At 39.9% G+C, this 26,562-nt stretch overlaps 1 protein-coding gene across 1 annotated transcript in view; it reads left to right on the top strand.

The window, feature by feature from the left end:
• pcdh11 (protocadherin 11) overlaps positions 1-26,079 on the top strand; it is a 113,448-nt gene extending 87,369 nt beyond the window's left edge. Inside the window, exon 7 of the mRNA XM_028416994.1 lies at positions 25,616-26,079. Coding sequence (XP_028272795.1) covers positions 25,616-26,079 — 464 coding nt within the window. The remainder of the gene's footprint in view (positions 1-25,615) is intronic.
• The last annotated feature ends 483 nt before the right edge of the window (positions 26,080-26,562 follow it).

The raw sequence follows: 26,562 nt of genomic DNA, 5'->3' as shown, positions 1-26,562 counted from the left end.
TTATGCAGAAGACCCCTGAAATTCGCTGGTTCCTCCTCAGAAAGTGTTCCATTTTGTATTTAAAGTGACCTCAATTATGTTCAATTTTGTGTCTCATGTGTGTAAGAGATTCCATATGTTTACAACCCTCTAGAAAAAAAAGGATGTTTTGTGAGCAGCACTTGTGTAATTTACCAGAGCAGCACTCCTGGTAATTGAAGCAATAGCCCCAAAAGATTTCAACATGTCGGTTATGTCAACATTTATAGAAAAGTGTAGCATTTAAAGCAATCATTAGACCCTCATGGTATTTTAGAGTATGCATTACCACGTGTGCACCATCAAATTGTATGTTTAAAGGTAAACAGTCCATCTTAATGTGTGTGTTAGCCTACTTTATTCTCATGTGTTCCCAATTCACATCCTCTAACTGATGATGTGGTCTCTTTGACCAAAAATAAAAAGCACATGGGCTTTATTTTCAGAGGTTACTTAAAGTGTATGCATCCCCTAAGATTAATGTCAGTGCATTAAAAACATTTAGCACTGCAGGTATCTTAATTTGGTGGAGTCCATATCCATAAAACTTAGCAGCACTGTTTTACAATGTTGATTTTAGCCACGTTGTAATGTCTGCCGTCTAAAAAAAAAAAAAAAAAAGAAAACGTTTACAGCATTCTCTGTCCTGCTGTTATTACAGATATGACTCAACTAGCTGCAACCCCTTCACTCGCTCAGGGACTCATCTCATCTGTGGAGACTTAGTGTTCAGCCTGCAAATGTGTAGGCCTATATATTGCTGAAGGGTGCTTATTAACCATCGATATACAACTTTTTATAACTTTTGTAAGTTCCTTTCCCATACAGCTAAAAAAAGGGGGCTCTGAACAAAAAGTGGATTTTTGCCTCTTTCTTCTACTTGTGTTGTTGTGCACGCAACACAAATCATGTGTCTTTAAATGTGGATGTAATTGCTAAAAAAAACATTTAAAAAAACAACTTAGGACTTATTATCTGTAATATACAGATTTCAAACTATCAAGGCCAATAGAAACTGTCAGTTTCTTTTTCACACAGCAATAACAATAAAACATTGGGTTATGTATCAAGTAAAGTTAGACATCAGTTCAGAATGTTACTCACATAATTGTATTGTCTATAGTAGTAGCTGAAAAGGCCGTGTTATGTTTGCTTAAAGAGTGACAGAAACAATTAGCTTCTTTAACACCAGACCACCGGCGATGTATCACTGCTTCTATCTTGGGAGACGAGCGTCATAATGGCCGACAATTTTGGTAGCATTTACTGTAACAGCAAAAATACACAACTATTATGATACTTATCTTGCAAGATTTGAGGATGAAGAATGCCCTGGGAATGAGATAATCAAACTCAGATAGGGTACCTCCAGCTTTTAGCCCGTCATTTACCACCACAATACACTTTCCTGTTGTTCGATATCCCACCAAAGCAAGCCTTGAGAAGTGCATTGATTTCAGTGGGGTCCTCTTTGCCAGTCCTGCCCCTCACGCCTGGTGCTTGACCCACTTATTTTCTCATCTTTCCCTGTTTTCTCCTGAGAGTTATGCTTGCACGCTGCTTTTCCCATTACAGCGTGAGTGGATGCAGGCCAAGTATCATTGCATTGCATAGTCCGTCTCTCTCTTTCATTCTCTCCCTCTATGACTCACACAAACACATATGCACACACTGTCTACCTGAATGAGTTAGGTGATACCAGCTCAGTCAGCCAACAATAAATCACCAGACAAATTGACATATATGCCACAAGAGAGACCATCTTTAAAGGAGTTGTTGAACGCTGCATGTACAATAATAATTTCAGCCATGATGGGTATTGACAAAGCACTGTGTTTAAACCAAACCAAGGGTCTGTATACTGACCGAGTAATTCCACAAAATATTACGCACCGTATGGGGCCGGACAGCACCTTCTCCCCTCCTCGCTGCTTTGGGAGCTCTCGCTGTACATCACAATTTTAATGCATCAGCTCACATTTTGAAATCCACATAACAAGCCTTCAGGTAGCAGAGGAGCTTGCATAACTGAAGTGTGAACTCTGAGTTTCTCCTGCCTATACCCTCGCCCTCACAGAGACAGTCAGAGGGAAGCATGCTGGGTAAACAAGACCACCTGATGGGCCGTGATGGTATATTGTGATGTCTATTTATTAGCTAATTAATAACTACACCATTTATTATTTATACTCCATATCTGGCCGTGATTATAAAGCACTGCGGTTAGAATGAAAATGTATGAATATCAACACTATAGCAGGTGCTTGAATGCAGCAATAGATTTTGCCTATAGCTACAGTTCAGTGTTGCCAAATCCAGTGTAATTTCCCCTAACACTGCAGTATAAGCCCTAAGTCATAAACCAAAGAGAGGAACTTATAGCCAGCGTACTTCCATCAATCTTATCAAGGCACGCTAAGAGCATGCATGCTTCTGAAAAACACAAAACACAACAAAATAAAGCCTATATCCGCAATCCTTTCTGACCTAGTATGAAGCTGCATGTATTTAGCAGAGTCCCACCGTTTGCCAGAGGCAGCCTCACGTACATAGCTGGGAGCCAGGCACACAGCACTCCTCTATGCACCACTGTTTGGGGATTTGAGAGAAACCTGAGAGCTGTAGTATCTTTTGGAGGTAAATCTATGACTAGACAAAACTGGTGGAAAAAAAATGTTGATCAAAATTGAAAAATGCTCTGCATTACAGTGCCTATTATAAGGCAACCTCAAACAAAAGAATGTTTATTATCATTTATTTATCAGCTGATTGTTATTCCACTACTTGCTAGCCAGATAGGATAAAGGGAAAAAGGGGAAGGTATGCAAGAGGCACAGTTAAAGGCTGGAGTTTAGGTTTCTTTGGAAAGCTGCATAATATTTCTTAATAGGGTTGAGAGCAGGCTTGAGGCAGGTCTGTGGAGATTCTCCCTTCCTCCCCCGGATTATCATTTTTAAGCAGCTTCCTTGGGAGCATCCAGAATGAGTGTTATCAAAGCGAGGGTTGGGGGAAAAAAGACCTTACCAATTTAGTTATTTCACCAATTTACTTCCTTTCATATGATTTGCAAAATTTACTGCTCACACTCATCCAAGCAAGTTTAACTCATTTAGCCCAAAAGCAAAAACATTGTGAGCTTTACTTTGTTGGACCAACTACTGCTGTAACTTGAAGTCATTCTGTTTGTACGCAGCTGACACATTCAATCTCAGCACACTGCTGTCACATTTCAGGCGGAGGAAAAGCTGTCATCAGAGCAGTGCTGAGAGAATCTTTGATTTGTTATATTAATAATGAGGGGATACCGTAGAGATCCCAGTGGCAATGCAAGTATATATTCATTATATTAAAGAATTCATGTAAACCATAGTTTGTAACCCCCCCCCCCCCAAAAAAAAAATAAATAAATTTCTTCATGGCCCTCACTCCAAATCTCAGAAAAGCGTCCCACTTTATAGTTCTATGGAGTTGACGTCCATTGAGTACTACACACACACACAGTATGGCAAATCCTTGAGCGCTAGTTGCAAATGCGTATTGAAACAGATGGTAAAATCACAGTTCTGTATCACCATTGATCTTCAGTGGAAGCTGAATAACAAAGGATCCATCAGGTGGATTGCTTGCACTTTCAAGCCCCTGTGTCCAGATTCTGCATGTAAGACAAAGCCTAGGTGCAAAATCTAAACTTCTTCCGGCACCTACGCTGTCTGATTTTCCTTTCTCAGCAATAGGCATTTGCATTTTTCAACAGAGGCAGGATTTGAGCAAAGACTGTGATTGCTCTCTTTTCTAGTTAAATGTTTAAAGAAGACATGCAATTTGAATTGCTGCAGAGCTCATCAATATGAAATTGGACTAGTGGAGGGAAACAAAATGTAAGTAGGCAGCCTAGCTGCTGGTATATGCCCAGCTCCACACTCCCATTCTCCATTTTCCACCACAGAAAACAGTGGTAGGCTTTCGGGGAAAAAGAATCCTGAGGCTACTCTACCTTCTGAGGGTTTTCCTTGATATCAACAGCACATATTCTTACAATACGTATCAGAGCATCTGCAGTTAAATCTGGGACAAGAACTGCACGCCTTTTAAGGGACAGAATGAATGATTAATACATCATACAAATTTAAAATGCTATGCAAAGATCAGCTATTGTTTCAGGAAAACCATTGAAAAAAGGTTGTATGTTTAATGAATATGTCAGTCAATCTTATTTCCACATTTACAGTGAGGCTAATGTTTTTAATGACGAGAATAAACAGGTCTGTTAACTAGCATACAGCACTCTATATCCATTCTGGGAAAACTTTGCCTCTGAGCTTGTTATCTGTCACTCAAACAATGATCCAATAGCATGCATAATGCGTCTAAAGCCCACCCGTTGTCTTCAGCCCTCAAATCCTGCTGTGCTTGAAGATGTGTCGGCAGCGGCAAATTATTGAATTGTATTTTTCATTCTCAAGGGTTGTCAGCAGCCTTGCAACAAATAGAATTTCCCAATATAATTATGATTACTAGGGGGAAGGTGAAAAAAAGAAGAGCTTTTGCTAGTAAACAGGGCGCCGCTGACGAACAATGGGACTGAGGCTTTTTACACACGTTCATCTTAACATCATGCCAGGCCAGAAATTTGACTGATAATCAGGCCTAGCTCTAACACAAATGTTGCTCAACAGAAAGAAACTATTTGTATGGGGAGACAGTCAGAGTTCAATAGACTTTCTGTCATCGACTCCTCCAGCTGATAAAATGCACAAGGCAGCAGGGCGAACGGGAGCCATTTGCGGAGTTGACAGATTCCATCATGGATGACTTTAGCATACCTGAGAGCTGCTCTTTCCCTGCCTTCTGCATGCCCTCTGCAAGCGATGGGGGTGATGAATCAGGCTTTATGGGCCTTCAGAATGCCTGCGAGGCCAATCTGTGGGAATGGCTGTTAAAATCTGACATAACTTGACCAGGCCCTTTTAACAAGCTCGAAGCCATACTACACCCACAGTCCAGGCACATTTGTATCACACTCTAATATCCTTTGCCCTCATAAGCAGCTTGCTAAGCTCCCGAACAACAAACTTGCCTGCTACTCTAAGTTATAATGGGAAACAAATATTTCTCCTTTGCAATACAGTTCATGATCTGCCTTGACTTGTTCCCTGACTTTTCACTGCCGCTTGCAGTGGTGGAGGAAGAATAGTCTCCGATCTTAGGCTCTGTTTTTTTTTTTTACTTAAACCACAGTTTATTTCAGCAACTGATAGCCAGCATGCCTCCTTTGACATGAATAATATATGCAATATATATTGTGCTAAGTGGTTTTTCATTATTGTCTGAGGCTGTTGAGTAACCAGGTGAGCAAAATAGGAAAAAAAAACAATACTTAATAACAGGAATTAATTTGACAACCCCAGCTGAGTGTGTGTGTAGTTAGTCAGGATAACAAATGAAAAATGGTTTGCAGTTAGACTTCTTTCCAGCGGAAATCATAAATGATTGTTGACATTTTACTTGTTGTGTTCTAATAAATGTAGCTCTGTCTGTCCTTTTATCTACGAACACAAATCATTCTAGTATGCAGAGTATGATCGAGGAATATTACTTTGGTTGGTTTGCTCTCTCAGTGGACTGGATGAAACCCCTTTCTTCAGATGATGACCTATCTTAAAATCTTTTTTACAGTACGCTATCTATTATGTCAAAATTCTGCAGCTGTGCTCTATCTATCTTATGCCACTGCACTCTGAAATCTCTATTCTGCCTCCTTCCTCCTCACATTGCTTTGCTTTGCTTTAAAGTGAATTTATATTGAGAACTTCTTGTAGCAGTAAAAGCCTCTTAATTTATGTTTTCATATATCCCTAATTGTGCCTCAGCAAAAGAATCGGCTCATCCGCAGTGCAAAGGGCAGAGCGGGAAAAAAAAGGGCAGATTGATGCAGAGAAACGGTAGCATCACCTGAACTGAGGTGTCTGATGTCTTCTCACTCTGATCTTCCCTCCAAATATTTTGTTGATGTTGTGAAGTCACATTTTCACACAGCCATCCCACGTGCATGTGTGTGGTTTTGTGTGTGTGTGTATTTTGCCAGTGGTCTGGCAATCACAGGGAATAGCACAGCTCCATGATTGCGCACTGCCCTTGAAAAAAATTATATTCCCAGTTGAACCCAAAACAGCCCGAAGCCTTTCTCACCAAACTCAATATTTTACCTGTATACTGTACATTCTGCTATAGGTGGACAAATAACATAAACGCAGGCAAAGCAACAGTAGTATTTGTGGTTCCGAATTACAGCAGGACACCCACAGTATAAACCAACAATCCGCCCAGCCACAAAAAAATTACACAATCTTTGGTGATTTGAAGAGTAATTAGTAGATTGGAGTATAATATATATATATATATATATATATATATATATATATATATATTATGACAGCAGAATTAAGCTCTGTGTGTTTGAAGACATACATACCAGGTTAAGTGCTGTTTTCATCCACATGTCAGCTGGTTTGGTTTTTTTTTTTTTCTTCCTGTGGAAGCATTTTAGGTCTGACGTGCTTTTTCTTCTTGTTAAATGTCACTGACAGGTTTTGACATGAAAAGTTAAGTTAGCACTATCCAACCTGTCATACTGTATTTGTAAACAGCTTACGTTTCCTTCTCCAAGCTTAGAGGGAAGGAGGCGAAGCCTGACAGCAGACAAGGGTTTTTAACAAACATCCCCACATGCATACATAATGCCCCATTTCAGAAAAGAGAAAGTTTGCCGCTCCATTTCATACGTAGCATTTCTCAGAGCGCCCAGGGGATACCTTCTGTCCACAGCTTCTATGGGCTGCATGCACTATACTTAGCAACCCTGAACTGTACTGTATAGCAACACAGTTTACTACTCCCTCTATCTGCGCATCAAGGGAATGAGTAATTTAGTGTAATGAGATTATGCCTCCTGAGGAATCCACCTGTCCATTCAAAGAGTCAAAGAGTCCAGGAATAATCCATCACATGATGAATTACTTTGAGTTTTTGCAAGATGAACTTTGGTACGCCGGACCAACTTTGGACACTGTGCATTGGTTACATCAGCAGCTACATGCTGTGCACATGTTATGTGGATATTGATTGATGTAGCCCAGCAGTGCGATTGCTGTCCTACACAGCAGCAGACAAGGCCAATAGAAATCCTGTGGATTTCTATGGCTCAAGCAGGTTTAACTCATCAGCAGAATAGGAATCTCTCGGGTCCTTGGGGACTCAGGCTGGGGATACATCAAGGGTAGGTGTGAGGAGACAGGTGACCCATGACCTTTGCCACCTACTACCTGACCTTGGAACGAGATTTCTGTCTCTGAGCCGAGGCTTAAATCTTCTTCACTAGATCAATTTGATGATGTATGGAGTGTTATGCAGGAAGCTTGGAAGAAGAGTTCAATATCTAAGTATAAAGAGACCCAAGGGAGACAGGACATCTGTGGAGTCACCTCTGTTTTATACATATTCTAGTTCAGGCTAAGCTGCTTGAGTGGATACAAAAATAACACAGACCACAAAGATTCCTTTACTCTAATATGGATAGCAAATTACATAGAATTGTTTGGGCCATGTGAGATTCCAATAGTAATCCTCTCTACTGTATTACATTTCTTTACAAATAGTTATATATAAGAGAGTTTCAGGCTACTAAAAACCAGCTTCCTCTAGACAGACCAGATAATAATATTGTGTGTAAACCCAGCTGCCCACCTCACACAAAAACGTACACAAAAAAGAAGAAAAAAGAAATGTGGTCACATTCACTGGGCAACTGGATTTGGATTAAGGATGGCTTGCTTGTCAAAACGCAATCTCTGAACACAGTGATGACTCATAAGCAACAAGACATCCGTTCCAGGCCTGAAAAATTTCTTTTCCCTCTGCGAGCAAGTCTGCGTCCACAGAGGAAGAGCAGAACAAGAATGACAGGACACATTATAAATAAGTATGAGTGAGCAAGTTTTACACGGCCACTTGTTTAATTTAAGTCCTGCTCCGCTCATGCAAACATAATCCTTTTGTTCAGCACCTTCAAAACATTATAGAGTGGTACGAAGTCTGGTAAACAAACATGTTAGGAAAGGTTTAGAGGCAGTATAAATAAATGTTTGTGTCTGTATGCATGTATTTATTGTCCACAAATAAGTAATTAAAAATAATCATCAGAATAATTTAAGAAAAACGAATAAATTCACTTAATATGAAAATATTGTTTCTCTCTCTACGACCACTGTAGCACCGGGAGGGTAGATAATTACCTTTTAGCTCAACTTTATTTAGTCAAATAGAAATGTTTTTTCTTTTCACATTGAAATTTGCTACAGGGAGGGAAAAAAAGATGATTTTTATTTATTTATTTAGTTTTACAATGACTCACTCTTAATTTGCACCTTTTCAAAGGCTGATAGCTCAGCTAATCACATTTTACATTTTCAGATTCACCTGATTGTGTATGTGTATTGTATTTTTTTTTTTGCACAAGGGGCGTAAATTGGCACTGGTGACTATAGGTGGCATGCACGGCTAAAACGGCCAGATCAAATCAACCAGGTGGGGGGGTCTGGAATTTCTCACCTTTGGAAGGAGCAAGAGTATAAGCAGATGGCAGGCCTTTAGGGTCCATAGCACATTGTCGACAACGAATTACAGTCCAGAGGGGAATGGGAAGGCTGATAACTTCCATCCCATGGTTCCATCTGCTGAATCCTAAGCAAGGACAGTGCATGCAGACATGCAAACCCAGACAATGACATCTAGCAAGTGTGATGTAGAACTATACAAAAGATAAGTGGAGATAAATAATTAATTGTTTTCCTGCCTTCTTGGAATATATGTATGTATCTGTTTGTTTGTCAGTGCAGCTGACCCACAGAACATTAAGAATACACTGAATAAGCGTTTTGAATAGCGGTACTCAGAATAACTGAATAAAAGCTGATGATAAAAGAGCGACGGTGATGTAATAAAACTAAATTAGATGGTGATTCAAATGAATTCAACCTGGCATTTGTACCTTCAATACAAAGCAATCTCCAAACTGTTTTTCATCTATTTAAAACCCTGTCTGCATGGCTCTTTGGAGTGATCTAGAAAGAAAGGACTTAGAAACAGCAAGCAGACAGTGTCAGAAAGCACACGCCAAGCCCAAGCCAAGCTTTTTGTCCTGCTCAAACAAAGTGGTTCGTCATGTTCTATACATTCACCAGGTTCAAAATAGGCTTTCATCACAATGGGACTATCTAAATCCTATTGTGCAGAACAAGGCAGTGTTCTCCGAATCAAACAGAAAGGGAATAATGTTGTATCTAATTGCGGTTCCTTCACTATATTCTCCAACTGGGTTTAATCTAGCTCCATTCATGCCAATGCTAATCACAACAACTCTGAGCAGCAGAATTATCGCCAAACATAATTCGGACTGTTATAATTGCACAACAGGCATTGGCAGGTTCCTCCAAAGCCATTAATATAAGCTACATTGATACAGGTAGTGAACACGAGGACGTTTCTTTGTCCCTTTCTGTAGTAGTTGCATCCAGTACTCCAGCCACCCACTTGCTTTCTGCGAAAACCTGCTGCCTCCACAATATTGTTCAGCCTGTTTGTATGTGACAGGGGTTCCCCCCTCTCTCTCTCTCCTGCCATGCTTCTACGAGGACCAGCTACAGCAAGAAATCAAAGCCTCGGCCGAAACAACAGCTGTTTCTACTTATGTAATGGCTGCAGGATGACTGTTCACATCCTGGCTCGTTGAAGCTGTCACAAGTCATTAATCTCAGGCCTGTCTGTGGGGCCATGCTGTCAAGTTGCCTTTGGACATATGTGGCTAGATGGATGCAGGACATATCATTTAAGCAGGTGCTTCACACCTTCTTAATCTTACCAAATATCTTATCCTAGCTCACTTGCAGCACTTCTGATATATGGACGTGTTTGTTAGGTCTGTAAGGCTGCCTGCTTATATGCCTGCTAAAGTGTACTGTCATCTGTTCTCTTCCCTTTTGTGATTATTTGTGAGCTCTTCAAGGAGTACTACAAAAAGCCAAATACTGAAAGAGAAGTGAGGCACAAGAACCAGCCATGGCACATTTCTTGACGGTCTGTTGCTTCCCCCTTTTTTTGCAGTGCTGCATATACTCAAGGGTGGAAGCATTTAGGGTATCACTGCACGACACAGAGCCCTGTAGTAGAGTACCTCAGCCCATACAGCACATCAGTGGGATTTAGCAGCAGCATTGGAGAGGTCTTAAGTAACTTTTTAATGCAGCAAGACATTGAAATGAGACACTGAGGGAGACGATGTGCCCTCTACTGGTGGATAGGAGTAAAGAACATCAGGCAGCTGGCAGTTTGACTGAGAGTTACTTGCGTGTCCCTACAACACCCTGGCTTGATGTAAAAAGATTAGATTAAGGTAAGTAGTAGTAATATATATATATATATATATATATATATATATATATATATATATATATATATATATATATATATATATATATATATATATACAACATTTTTTTAGTGTACTTGTGCAAATAAATTAAACTGCAATGAAGCATTTAAGTGAGATGTACAGTTTGGCCCAGCTCATAATTGCTTTTTCAAAGACTAGCCTTTGAAGTAATTAGAGGTCGGTGTAAAAACACTAACCATTCAGATAATCAGGCTGCCATTAACACCTTAGGGGCTGTATTCTGTTATCAGCTTGACCCTGCTTGAAAAACACACTCCCCTCTGCCTGATTTGCAGACCTATACTCTATAGACGCAAAGTGTTAGTAGATTGATTAGGGCAAAGGTCATCATGTAATACTCCCAGCATATTTGTGCCCTAGTAAGTATTGACTAAACAAAATGGATTGTATCATACATTTTCAGCAAAGCTGCTGTTTAGAAGCCCCACATGGAACAGTCTAAGCTGATTAGATAATCTCTTTTTTTCCCCCAAAACAAAAATCTGCTTTTATTGTTTGACCTTTCCACTGACAAACTTGTGATTTGTGGTTTTCTTTTGATGAGCATAATCACAATCATTGGGCTCCAAACCACCATGTCAACTCAGTGACCTCTCATTTTTTACCAGCTTTCTCCTCCACGTACAAGCATTGGAAATGTTTGACGTACATCAATGACTACATGTGCAGCTGTAAGCTGGCTTACTACCTACATTTAACAGTCACATAACTACAAGAAGACATATTGTTGTCATCTGATTATACAGTAGGATCCATACACAGTCCGGACTATTACCCTTCTGCACTGCACCGCACTGCATAGGGAACGTGAACCGCAGATCCCCAAGACAGCTTCCCTTTCTGCAAATAATGACCTAATGCCTTTTTCTTATATATCTTTTCTGCATATTCACTTTATCGTCATGCCAAGACAAGACAAAGTCGATTCTGATGATTGTTTGACAACAAAATGTGAATAATGTGAATATGCGCCAGTGTCTTGACAGCTTTAAAGAAAACAATACTTTGCTTTCAGTGGAAAGTCATGCAATTTTATTTATGTTTTATTTACAGTATTTCAGCTTAAATAATTGATGCTGCATCCATGGATCGTTTCTTTTCACAGGGAGAGAAGACAGCATCCTATTTAATTTCATATTTTCCCATTAAAACCTGAGAAAACATCAAAGGCAGAATGATTTAATTAACAATGTGGAGAGTCTGTGTACAGCCGTCTGCATTTTGCAAATTACTCTTTGCTGAGAATAAGAGACTTATCAGGTCCATACAGACATCGCTGCACACCTCAAAAGAAGTTGTGTTGACACAAGGAAGGGGAAAATACATGTCTCCCCCAGACAGAATTATCCACTTCACAGGTACTTTCAGTTTACAGTTTTCAGGTTGAAAAATTAATACCCTTTCTTCTTCTGCCAGTAGAGTTTACAATTCTTTGTTGTGTTTACTGTGAAGTGCGGGCTGGATGAGGAGCAGAATAAGTCGAGTTTACACTAGGTGTCATAAATAGAATATGATTTGTTCCTTATAGCATTTCAGTGTGTGTTTCGATGAAGTGTCTTCTAATGATTGTTCCCCTCTTGCCACTTGGGGTTTGGTAGCTTTCAGTCATGTTTTATCACTACTTCAGGCTAAGATTCCAGGTTGCTCTCAGTGTGTCTTATAATGTCAATAATAATATGTCCAACTTTTTAAAGGCCTATATGAATCAACAAGTAACTGAAATGAATGAAAATGGAGGGTTTGCTTGAGCAGTGCAGATGGGTTCTTGTAATCATCACTAACAATAGCAAACAGTGTGTGTTTTTACGATAAGGTGGGGCATGAACACTGATTACATTTCCATAATGAGGAATGCATAGAAGTGGCTTGGGTCACATGCTTGCTAATGAGTAAATTAGGTTATTACAGTAGACAAACAGATGGATAGTTAACACCAAGCTTCCCTGAATCCTGACTTCAATATGTTGACAGGAGTCGAAAGGAGTGAAAGCAAGAGATGCAAAAATTCTCCTGATACCAGATGATGTCCAACATATGGTTTATTTTTTTATGCTGTTGTTCAGACAACCAGCAGAGGAAGCTCTCTATCTCAGTGCATGCTTTAATATAGCGGGATACCTGAAACTGCCACAGTATGAAAAATAAAGACCTAAACACAAAGCTAAGGAGAGAGACAGAGAGGGGGGGAGACAAAGACCGAAGGAAGGAGACAGAATTATTTTCTGTCTTATGATGACACCTCTATAGCCAATTCAAAATCATACCTGTGTTTTGTTACGATGTTCTTCCTCCTGCTTGACATTTCTGGGTTAGAAAGTGCCTGTTATGGGTTACCATTGTCATGTCTCACATAAATTCACATTAAGATATTTCCACAGAAATGTCTTTTTTTTTCCCTCAGAGAAGGAGTGAACTTGTTCTATTATTCTGTTCGTGAAGAAGTCACCACAGGTGAAGAGAAGGAAAGAGCGAGGCAGGAGCTCCGTGATGATGGAAATGTCACATTTGATAGAATTACTTTAATCACATGCACGTTCTAAGTTGTTTTTTCAGTGCGTTGGCTAATGCCGATCTTTGAATGACATGCTAATACACATGGGACAATGAAGAGAAAGCATGGCGTGCTTCATCACTTATTTTAATAATCATTTTAATTATAGCCTAAATCAATCATGGGTGACCTTTTGCAGCATTTGATGAGCAACTAGTTTCTACCAAAGAAAGACAATAAAGCCATCAAAACATGGTGACAGAGGCGTAAAAGCTAGTTTAGAACAACAGACTCATACTACTACTATAATAATAATAATAATAATAATAATAATAATAATAATAATAATAATAATAATAACAGCATATTTCCTAGGAGTTCCCTCCTGATTTTCGCATGTACTCTGTTTATTGTAGATGAAGGCATTGTGGCAAGCCTGCTGTGGTGGGGTGAGGTGGGGGATTGAATGTCATCAATCAGCATTAACCATCAGCTCTGAGCTATTGACTGATGATTCACTACGGCAGAATCTCCTCTGACTCTAAAATGAAAGGCAGCAGCAGCCGCAGCATCACGAGGCAGAGACACTCAGTTGATTGGCACCTCATTGAGTCTGGCAGGGGAGCCTTTGATTGCACTAGCTGTCAATATCCTGTAATTGTTTTTCTTACATACATGGTGCCCTCTGTTTGGTATTTCTTTCTCTCTTTTTTGTGAGAGGGTCGAGAATTACATTCTACAGCTACTTTGTTCAAGTTTTTTTTCTATTTATCATCATGATGCAGCAACTAAGACTGTTCTCTTGTTGATATTGTGTGCAAAAAAAAACTGAGTCTGTACTATCACCTAATACGTCTTCGTAACACTGCTACATTAAGATTCATAACCCATACTAGACAGCTAGATTAGCAGCATATGGTTGTAAATCTGTCCTTCCTTGCTACCCTAGGGTGTGTTGGAGTAGCCAGTGATGCCTTGAAGCTTTAATTGGGCCTCTTTCAATTATCACATTAAGTGTGTTACTGGAATACATATACTGACGACACACTTCTGTCTGGGCATGCATTCACTGAAGTCAGCCTCAAATTGAGTTTAAATCTTAAATGGCACCCATAACTGCCGCAGGAACTGTCCAGGGCTAAGAGAGCAACGCTGTTTTCTACTCCAAGGTCAGCAGAGAAGATGAGATTTAATTGAAAATGAAACTGTCTACCTGATAGTTTGAAATAATTACTAATGTCAGAGTGGAGAGAGGAAGAGTCTGGGATGAAGAAAAATAATAAGGACATCAGCCCTTAATAAAAAAAAAAGGAAAGTCATCAATTCAAGTGAATTGAATGTCACGTTGATTGACTGGACTTGACTCTGGATGTCATACATGAACATCAAAAATCAAACCGTACAAATGATTCAGAAACTTTGCCAAAGGTCCATCAAGAGGGCTGGACTATATTATTTTTCAAAAATACAGATGCTGTGATCAGGCGAGTCCCTAAATATCGACGGCATATTTGTGTCAGACAAATACACTATTATGGATGCATGGCTCCCAAAATCACCTCCCCTGTACTAGTAGTTTTCTCCTCCCACCCGTAAAACAAACTCTACCACCCGTCGGCCCAGAAAGACTTCACAAGTCACTTCTGCCGGCCCAACATTTCCGCACCAGTTAATAAAGAGGAAATGAATTGTATCAGTGTTGCTGTCTTTGCTCACGGTGAATAGGAAATTATCATAGAGATGGGTATTGGTGCCTTCACACACTGAATTACATAGAAAAAGAGAGAGAGAGAGAGTCTGAGGATATTTCACTCTCACACATGCACAGCAACGTGCACACCACACAGTCACTTAAAATAAAGTGCAGGGATGAAATTGGCTATAGTGATGTCACTGTAGCAGCGGTGGTGGTGGTGGTGGTGGTAGTGATGAGCCAGGAAGCTCTGGCAATTTTCTCCTACAATTCTAACAAACACCCGGACATGCAGGACTTCCAGGCTCTCTATGAAATCCCCCAGCTCTGCTAAGACATGTCAACAAGCACATTCTAAATGCCAGGCAGAACAAATGTGACATACATACACCACCCCTGCCTCTTTGTGGGTGTTTGTCGTGTTAGAGAAGGACGAAACGTCTGACACAAAGAGGGTGGCACCGCAGGACAGAATATATGTACAAGAGTCCCCAGGATATCACAGACTCACAGCTTCATAGACGCTGGGTGATAATATCTGATAGTTAGCGCTCCGGGCTACATAGAATGAAAGACATTGAGGTCAATGTGTTGCCGACAGTCTCTAAAGAGCAAAGTAGTTGCATAGCTCTTCTCACTGAAGCCTCCTGTGTAGACAGACACTACCACGGGTGCATTCTTCTAATCATCACAAACTACACAATGACCAAAAATACTTTCTGCTTTCAGCCTTTTATTTTATTAGGATTATTTCTGAAGAGGAACTAAACTAAAAAATGCCTTTAAATAAAAAACAAAAACAAATATTAAATGATGACAACAACACAAATATCCAATTATCAAGGGTAACATTATTTAGGAAGTCAACACATTGATGCACTTTCTCAGTGTAGAAGTCATAAATAAAGGTTTGCAATTCAAAACATCAGTAACTCTGCAGCTACAATACATTCTTAGTAGCTTTACTTTATTTGAACATTAGCTGGTGGCTGGTGAACTATTTAGCTGAGTGTGGTATATAACACCATATATCTGTATCCATTCATTTATAACATATACCTGCATTGATGGCTGGAAACTTTTAAACCACCAGTTAGATGAGATACGAATAGATACTGGTGCAAGTTGTTTAGTCGTTGACACAGTTTATGTACTCATATGATCCATGGGTAGCTGTTACAGTTCTGAGGATGTGGTTTAAGGACCTGAGAGAAATGCAAAGATGCCTTTGCACCCTTTTAGATGAGTGTGTTTCGTTTTACCTTTCATTTTTATTTTAATGTAATTTATATTCATTATTTTAATATTGTTTTTTATTATGCTTATTCTTTATTTTTATAGCCAGCACTGGGAGTTTAGATTGAATGGATGACTTGTGTTTATATAAATGAAGTGAATATAGTCCCAGTTATAACTGTACATTTAAAAAAGAAGGCTACAGCATCACACTGCTAAATCAAACCCTCACTGTTTCACTATGTGGTGCATTTTGATACACACTGTCAGCAGTGTCAATTAATAGTGCTTATGTGAGATTTTTTTTTTTTTTTTTTTTTTAAATCATGAGCCTGATGGTCTGACAGTGAAGCTGTAAATACTGGTTTGCAATGCTGATACAAACAGCAGGAAAATCTGGCATGTTTTACCCAGAGGTAATGGAGTTCCTACAGCAATAGATATTTTAAGTATCAAAGTATTTTAAGTATCAAAAATGTTTGTCACCTCTAGCAGATTTTTTTCCCCCTGATTTTGAAGTATGTTCTAGTTTTTATTGCATTATTTATGGCTTAACTTTAAAGCTTTTTTTGCTTGTGTTTCAGCATCTGCCATTTTCCACAGTCTTTCAATGACTCTCCCTCTGTTTGTCTATCTGTGTCTGTCGCTCTTCCTGTTGCGAACGTTAGTTGACAATGTCTGCACTCAGCGCACCCCAAATAAAGTGCGTAGTGACAGAAACATTAACACAAGCCACTGAGTACCTCTGTGATTTTAGTGAGAGCATATCTGTCAGCCGGGGCCTGGAGGAGTAAAAAGCATATAGCTGAACTTTCAGCAGCTGGTGTTTGGGTGGAGGATTGTGACAGTCAACATCAAAACAGAAAAAGTAAAGCTGTGATTTATTGAGTATGCCGCTTGTGTCTGCTTTCATGTTTGTCAGTGATACATTATATGACTTTTCTTCTGCTTTCAAGAACATGGCGATGCGGATGAATTAAACATGTTAAGCAGGGACAGGTCTTTCTCTGAAAGCCTTACCCTTTTCACGATAACCCCTTTTTAGACATTCAGTGGACTTATCACAGCGTATAAATAGGACAGAATTCATTATTCAGGGGAGGTTTCAGTGAAAAATTAATAGTTGTCCCCGGAGGAGGGTGTGTGGCGCCTTGGAAAAGGAAAACCTTTAAAGTGTACATGCTCAGGGGGATCTGGAGAGTGTCTGCCCCTCATATTAAAACCTTTACCATGCTACGCTACACATTGATATTGCAAATGTAAGTTTGCTCATCACTAATGACTGTGACTAATACCGTATACAGTCTGCATTCATGCCTAAGCTGTCTAGAAAATATTTTGAAGGCAGACAAAGAAAAGGGAAGGAGAAAGGAGAAGGCACGACTGTCTGCTGTCTGATACTGACTTCTTATACAGATTACACATTTTCAGGATTGCCTAGTTGGACAAAACAGCAGGACTTAAGCTGTTGACATCTGAGGACAGCCGCCATATTAAATGATTTCCACTCAGAGGTACCTCACTGTACAATAAACCAACATCCTAGAAAAACACAACAGCGACCGTACATCAGGTCCTTCTGTCGGCACCGTCACATAAGAGATTACAGTTTTCACCATGCCCGGATTACTCATCCACTGAAATCATGCTGCAGCCGGTGCTGAGTGGTTTTTCGGGCTTGCCACTTATCAGCTGAAAGATGGGCTTCATGATGCCTTTGTATCTGTCCGGCCATAGAGGCAATAACTGTAATGTATGGCTAAGGGAAAACAGAGCTAATCATCAATGACTGCAAGATATATAGCATATACAGTGGCACCTTGTTTATTACCCTCGCTTCTCCCCATGCTGCATCGGCTACACACAGACAGGCCGCCGGATCCGAGAGCTTCTTCAATGTTAATTTGATTCATTCTTGTTTTCCATAATAATTGGGGGCAATGGGTCAGTGTGATGAATTTGCTTGTTACAAGACAGAGGATGTTGCACGTCGGTGGCTGCTGCTGTACATTTCGTCTCTCTAGTCTCTTTTTCACGTCACGTAAAATGGAAGGGACTCATTTTTTATTACCTATTTTCTGAAAATATTCAGTTGTTACTGGCTCCATAAGACAACACGTTTACTTCTCTGAGGACCCGCTGATGCTTCAAATCAGCTTTCTAATTTGATTTTAAAAGAGAAGCTAAGAGTGTTGTAAATGACATTTACATTTTTAGATCAAAGTCCTCTCCTAAAAATCATGATTGTTTAGACAGTATTCCTTCTGGAACAATCCAATCTTTGTGCAAATATCAGACCGCTTTGTCAGGTCTCGCTTAATCAGCCTATTTTCCTTTCTTTCTTAATCCTTCTTAAATATTTTCACTTCCCTTTTTTTATTCTGTGCTCTTTATTTTCATTTTCTCACACCTCACATTATCTGTATAATATGGAAATGTTCAGACATTCATCCATGTGCAATGAATTTTAAGCTGGAATCATTTTTTTATGGTCGTATAAATATACATTTATGTATTGCTTCTTTGCTGGTAACAGCACACCTATACAGTATATCTGCAGTTTCATATAGCACCTGCATAAGTACAGTTTTACAAATAAAAAAAGGAGGGGGGGGGGTGAATGGCTTTCTTTGTAGGAGATTTTAAACTGAAAATGTTATGCATGTGTGGGCCTGTGTGTGTGCACCTCTGTGAGCATGTGTTGTGTTTCTACCCCCCATAGAAAGTCTGTGCCTCCTCCTCTGTGTGTCATTGTGGTGATGAGCGCTGATTGCAGATTGTTATGGTGTTTGCACCTCTCATCTATCTGGCCCATGCTGGGTATTTGGCCAGGCCTGATTGTGTTGATGGTGACACCAGCTTCTTGTCCTCGGGTGGGGAGGCCCAATAGTAGTCTACACATAATGAAGGAGATGTAATCAACCAATGTCACACACAAAAAGTCAAGTGTAAGAAAACTGTTTCTGTGTTCTACCTTCCCAACTGTGTTCTCTGTTGATGGAAATCACACAATTGTGGTTGTTGATGTCGGGGCGGCTCTCTTTCTCTTTTTTTTGTAAACATTTTAAGCTGCAGAGAAATTTGATGTGTTGTTTTCTATACTCCTGACAACAAAGGTGACTCAGACATAGGGGAATTTACATTAAATTAATTCAGTACATTCTTTTGCTGTTGTACATAGTCGGGGGAGAAATGGGTGCTTCAACTTACAACATACTTTTAATCAATGGCAACAAAAAGAAAGAAGCAAGTGTTTGGCACTTGGTTGTTCAAGAGATCCTTTCTCTCTTTGTGCACTTTGTCCTTTCCCTGTGCTTTGTTATTTGTTTTGGTGTTCTAATCTCTGCCAAGTCAATAATATTCTTTGTTGTCTGAAATTGTGTGTCGGGAACAAAAAGGCCTCCTCCTTTTGTTGAAAGTACCTGTCTGTGACTTTTCACTCTCTCTCAGACTCCAGATAAAGTAATCATTAGATGTTGTTTTCTGCCTGCAATTACTTTCAGTTACAATGGGTCAAACACTGGGAAAGCAAAAGGGGTCGAGAGAAGACAAGGCTAGATGGATTACAGGCGAGGAACTGTATAGGTCCCACAAGTGCTGATAAATACGTATGTGGCTGGGAGACTCACCGTTGTCAGCGGCGTCTCAGTAAATGCATCAAAAGTAATTAGTCTAGAGTATATATGGACAACCTTGCTCCCTTCTTATCTGCGTCACATTGTCTCCTTTTTAAAAAAGGCCATTCATTACATCTGGCACTATTTGTTTTAGGAAGAAAAAAAAAGCAGTGCAATGGCTCTGCTATTTCTGATATCTCACTTTGTATCGCTGCTATAGAGAATTGCTCTGAAATTTATGTTCCTATTGAAAAAAAAAAAAAAACACCCCCACACCATAATGGACGGTAACTCATTACCATTAATTAACTGCAGTACTTAACCTTCATGACCTTCAATGAGACCAGCCAGCAGATGAACAGAGGATATACAGGAGATATTTCTGCCATTTTGTTGCACAAAATTCTTTTATAAAATCTTGTAAAGATCTTGTAAAGACAGCCTTGGTAAACTGTTTACCTCAGCACATCTTCCTATAATCTTAATACATGTCATCCTCCTACATGACACCGGTGACCTCTGTGTCATAGCTGATCTGCCTTCGAAAGCACACGCCAACTTTTTTTTATTGCTACAATAGAATATTTACTTCCTCCTCTGTGCCCTTGGCTGCAGTGACAGTGACAGCTCTTATTGCCTTCACCAGGGATTATACCGTACCAACTCCTGATAAAAGTAAAGAAAACCAAATAGCATTTGAGTCTGACATGCAGTGAAAACTCCATTTTTCACACCGATTGCCACAGATACAGAGCAGTCACAGACCTTGCCTCAGAGCTTGCATATTCTTATTTCATTATTGAGCCGCTGTATATGCGGGACATATATATTATTTTCATTCAGAAGCATCTCTCTCCTCAGTTTGCTGAATCCTCAATAAGTTTATATAAGAGTAAAGTACTCATCAACACTATGAATCAGTCACAAGTGTGCATCATAAATACGATGCGCAGAAAAAGCAGGGAGGCTGCTGAGATGGTGTAGCACCTCTGTATTTGTGATTCTGTGAAAGCGAGACATTCGCGTCCTCCTTCAAATGATGATCGGCGAAGCTGTGATGAAAGTAATGGCATCTCTCTTTTCAGGGCAACACCAAGAGGTTTTAATAGCGCTATTATTATTAATGACCATCCATTTGCTTATCCAGATTGTACGTTTGGAGTGGGCATAAGGCCGAATGAAGTGATAAAGTCTCAGTAATTACAAACCCAATTATTTCTACTGAGATTCTATTTGTAGGAAGGAATCCTACGTTCTTGTATTTCTGTCTTCTAGTCTCCCACCAGACACACAAAGCATGCAGCTTGCAGTCCCCCTTCTTCCTTCACACTCTAATCTCCTTCCTATCACATATAATATGATGATAATAATAATAATAATTTTGCATTCTGAATAGCTGAATTACTTAACCACAACCCTTCATAACCCTTGGTGAGAGAGGAGGGCTCCCTGTTATGAAGGGTCCTGCTTTTTTCTGACACTGTTAAACCTGACGATCTCAAATTAACTGACACTGAGAAGTGCAGAGAACTGCTGATGTAGCTTTTATTGATAAAATATTCATTTACTTAAAAAAATATTGTGTATCTAGTAGGGGTGGAACAGTTAACAGAATCCATGCTTCAGTTTGCATCACGCTTCTGAGGCCACGGTTTTCGGTTCAGTTCGGTCTACTTTGTTGAGGTTTTTTTCTACTTTTAACAACAGCATAAAATATATGTCCTAATTAGCTAACATTTACCATTTCCCCTACCATTATATTAGGTCAAGTCATACCAGAAGTCATTTAAGGTTTCCTTTCCTATAGAACAGGTCTATACTTTGTTCTTTTATTAAACAAACAAACTCATGTTAGCCTCATGGGTTTATAATTCACTGCTGCAACTGGATTTAAACTAACTTTCTGTTAATACTGAGGTCTTTAAGGGTTAAACAAAACTTTATTCTAAGCTGATATTTACAGTATATCTTGATGCATATTATATATACATATATGTACATGGAAGATATGTGCAGAAAGTTTTCATTTAACTTTAACGTGATGTATAGATGATTATTTTTTTTTCTTAAAAAAAGCCACTCCAATTAACACTGTAGGATGAGTCAGGAGCCTAGTCCACCTTCCTGATGGCTGTTGGAAGGATTTAATGTCCTAGATGCATGCAATTATCCTTTTAATTAGCAATAATGAGTTTGTGCATGCTGAAATAATGAGTTGAATCGTGATATGTGTGCAGACCTTAATGTGAAGCTCATCAAGATATAACAAGCTCTGTCAGTAAATATCATCAACTGTCATGTTAAATATCTCATACCATTGTACTGAAAAGCCCCAATCAGTTGGCTAATATGCATCCTGGCTTCTGTGTGTGCATGTGTGTGTGTGTGTCAGCCTATTAGTATGTGTATTTTCATTAGAGAATTTCATCTTCGTAGCATAAAAAATGAGACTGGAACCATATGGTTCGCAAAGACAAAGGGCAGGGAAGAGAAATGCAATACTGAGACACAATATGAGAACAATCCACATGTGTAGCTGGTAAGTCACTTGAACAACCTTATGATGCCATGCTTCATTTAAGATGGATAAATAAATCATTAATACATTACTTTGATGCTAAAATGTAGCCAATTATCTTTATATGACAGACTGTGCACATTAACCTTTCCTCTACCACGCAGCAGGATAGGCTTAAAAATTGAATTATTGAATTACTGTTTATTATTTCAGTGTTGGAAGCTAATATCAAAACAGGACTGGTCCTATAAAGTGCAACAGTGAGGGCTTAACCCTATAGTGTTGTATGAATTGTTTATGTTGCATCTGTTTTGTGTAGCGGTGCGTATTTGTTTACGCATTCCATAAGAACACACAGCTCCTCCTCCTAAAAAGCTTTGTCTACTCTGATTGGTCAACTCCAGTAGCCTGAGCATGATGATGGAGAGACATAAGAGGACATAAAGAACTTTAGCGACAGTTTCATTGGTCACAAAATTCATATACGCCCCGGAGTGCAAGATGAGTCATCAACATTTATTTTAAACATTTTGTCACTGGTTGGACAGATACTAGTGTAGGTGAAGACATGCCATATAAAACCCACTTCAATATTGAATTTCTTTTAATGGGAACCTAAAACTGATCAGTTCCCTAAAGCTATTCCTAAAATTAACATCAGTGTATCAAAGCCACACCAAGTGAGTGGAAATCAGATGTGCTATAATGTAAAACAGAACAGTAATTTGCTTCTACAGCTTTGAATTGCTCAAGCCCATGACTGGAGGCTATGGTAGACTTTAAGATACTTTGGGGATATTATTTTTTTTTGTTTTTGTTGCTTGCTCAAAAATACAAAATATCTCAAAGGTGTAAAGTGGTTTATTGTACACCCCACAAACCCCATTATATTTTAGAATTAAAATACTTCAAGTAGCTTCACCTATTAGCACTTAATCAGCTGCACCAAGATGTAATTTGTCCTGTATTTTCGTTTACTTAAAAAACATGTTTGTCTTGGGCATGCTTTGCACGTCATTCTGTCTCCTCGTACCTCTCTACACATGTTTGTACAAGCCGTAATGCTTGACCGCAGCAGTGGAAGGTCAGCTGAAGGTGGCTGCAGCGATGTTCGATCTGCGGCTGGCCAAAGGATGTGTTGATGTTGCAGAACAAGATTGCTGTTGGCTACCGCTGGTATTGACCTTGCGTATAACCATAAGATCGGCTCCAAACTGACAACTGTGGCACGGTGCCTGGCAGACAGAAGATGATGTGAATACTTTTTTTCATTTGCGCAGTCAGCAGCAGACAGTCACACAGTGTTTGATTGCAGCTGAACTCGTATTAGATGTTCGGTTGACTCTGCAGAGTAACTAAACAGGTATCTGAAATCTTTTTCAAGTACATCACCACTCGGTAAAGATGAATCATCTGAAATGAGAACAGTAGGTCTGATCTGAGTCGTGCCGTCTATTACACTCCATTGTTTGCCATTATCCCCACTTGTCTGCCATTCAAATTTCCTTGAAGGGAATGTAGAAAAGAACATTCAGAGCACCAGGGGATCTGTGGCATCAGTGATGTGTGATTTCTCCCGAAAGCTCCGTGGGGTACAGTTGTTTCCCCTGAATACAAAAGACAGCAGCATCACAAGCGGGCTGCAGCATACCTCTAGCTGACGAAAGCAGTGAGAGCTGTCAGCGACATCACTCACGCCGTGCTCCCACCCTCCCAAACCCACAGCCGCCTTTCCAAACTATCCCACTGGAATAGAAAGAAGTACAGCCCCATGTCTTTTAGAGAGGGATCCTTCTGAAATGTTCCATAGAAAAATCTGTATTCACTCAAGGCTGTTGACAGAGAACTGCTACGAGTTCAAGCTGTGAAAAAGTAACAGAGCCACAGATTATCTTTCATTCGTGAAGCAGCTTTGGCTTTGATTGTGCAGATCAATTAAATCTGAGAGGGAAGGAATAAATCCAACAAAGGAAAACACAAGAAACATTTATATGTCTGTCTGAGTGCAGCCATAAGACATTTATGCTAAAAGCATTACCTTATCAAAAACATCAGCAAACTCGAAAAGGCTCCACAAACAGCAGAAAACACTTGGAGAAAGATTGAGTCAGGGCACGGCCGAGACTTGGCTCGGCCCTATTGTGCTAGCTCAGAGAATGAGAAAGCAGCATCCATTTTTGTCTTAATGAAGTTAGTGACCCTCTGAAAGGTGACACATTTACCGCCCAGGGGATTTATACACTCCTGCTTCACGGCTCCAGTTCAATATGGAGAGGACAGATTCAACTCCACGTGGGCTCTCTCCAAATATATCCTCACAATTTATACCGGGCGATTCATTTTCAGACACTCCTCTCATAATTAAAGTTGAGGCTGGGGTATTCAATCTATGGTAGCACAAGAATACAAAAAAAAGTTTGTTCAGTGGGCCATTAGGCACCAATCTAGGTAGTAGGTATCACTAACCTTGCATAATCTAAATATTTATTTCCATTTCATAAAATGCCGCAACACTATAAACGAGCTGGTGGGAAGATTTTGCAGATGCCTATTGGAGAACATGCAGAGCTGTGTGAGGAGGAAATAGTCCTTCCAGTGTACTAGGGTCTGAGACTGCTTAATTATTTATAGCATTCTTACTTATGCAAATACACTAAATAATTTCTACATGACAGCTTGAAGCTGAGGCCTAGAGGAGTGATGTGATGTTTGAATGAGGACCTCTCTCTTTCCTTTGTATGGCCTAGGAAACATAATACCGCAGGCTCTGGGTTGCCTTGGTGCACACTGTTTTACATTCTAATTATCTGGCATGACAGGCTTTATTGCTAAGGCTCAATGCTGAGGCCTCATCCCAGACTCATTCCACATGTCAGTGCCGGGATAATGAGATAAGATAGTTTGAGTGCCTAGCCTTGCCCGCTCGCCTCTTTATTCAGTTTTTCCCTTCCTTTCAGTGCATGCAGCCTAAATACTGGCACAATGTCTATTAATTGTACCTGAATTTAATTTACTTATTTACTTATTTTAAAAAAAAAAGCTATTTGGAATTTTTTCCATTTGATCTGATTTATATTGGATTCTCAAAGATGAAAAGGTTTCAAGGTGTGGCACATTGACAGTGATTAAAATAAACAAGGCTTTGTTAAGATGTTCATTAAATATTTAATACACTGAAGCCAATCTGAGACACAAGCAGCAAGACATATTTTTTCTAACCCTAATTAAGCTACAGGGAATTCATTGCATATTGTAGGTAAACAGACAGAGTCGTGGGAATACCAATGAAAATTAAATGCTCTGCTGGTGTTTTTCTCATTACAAGATGAAATGAAACATTTATCACTGACTTTCATTTTGCTAAAAGGCTGACATTTTGTGGGTCACCCACTGATAAGACGACAACTTTATTCTGTTTACATTAGTCCATTCAGTTTACATCAACCCCAGAAAAATCATTGCAATGCAGCTGCACTGTAGGTTCTGACCTGTTGTATTAACTGTGTTGGGTTTTTTCTTTTCTCCTTTTTTACAGCCATTGAGGTGAACCTGCAGAAAGCCTTGGCTGAGGCCTCTGAGACCTGCACCCAAGAGTGTCTAATATTGGGCCACTCTGACAGCTGCTGGATGCCCCCAGCCCTGGCCCAGTTCCAGGGTCCCGGCAGCAACAGCCCCACCTCCACCCCTGCCACCGCCACCATCACCGCTACGCTCCCCTCTTTCGGCTTCCAGCAGAGCTGTGCTCGGGGAGTAAAAGCTAACATGGGCAGCATGGGGATCCTGGATGGCCGCCATACCCTGGGCAGGTCTGTGCCCAGAAAGGATGAACTGGACAAAGGGATCAATCAGCCGCAGTTCTACAACACCCTGGACAGACACTGCAGTAGCAAGAAGGAGGACCCCGTCAAAGTCATCCCCCTTGCTAGCTTCTCCTCTCCAGGGCAGCAGACAACCACTGGCGGGGGCAGTAGCTCTTTCTTAAATGAGCACCAGTTGTAAAAGACAAATCTTTGGCCTGACTCTGTCCATAGATGACTTTATGATCAGTATGTATGCGTACGAGTGGAGGTATGCATAATTTGAATAACTTGGACCAGCTCAAGCTCAGACATCAGAAAATGGATTAAACTGTGTTATTAAGACAAAACCTGACACTTGAAGTCTTGACTCAGCAGATCCATGTATAGTAAAGGTGGTTCTATACTAAAGTAGAAAAAAAACACTTTTCCTTTCAGTTTAGTGAGGTTTGCTTAGTGATTAAAAAAAAAGGGCAGCGTACACTTTAAGCTCCACGGACCCAGCTTAGTGGAACTGTGTCAGAAGAGACTAATTCCTGCACAGAAACAAATGCAAACGCAGTAGTTTGTGTTGATTGAGCTAAATTGGGCTAAATGTTAATTATGAGCTCTGGATGGATGGTGTTTCTGTTTAAGTAGTAGTGAAGTATTGCTCTGTATAACATGTGGCACAAACTCCTTTGGT

This window comes from Parambassis ranga, chromosome 10 (assembly GCF_900634625.1).
Source record: "Parambassis ranga chromosome 10, fParRan2.1, whole genome shotgun sequence".
NCBI classification, from domain to species: domain Eukaryota; kingdom Metazoa; phylum Chordata; class Actinopteri; family Ambassidae; genus Parambassis; species Parambassis ranga.
This window is presented reverse-complemented; position numbering and strand designations above follow the sequence as displayed.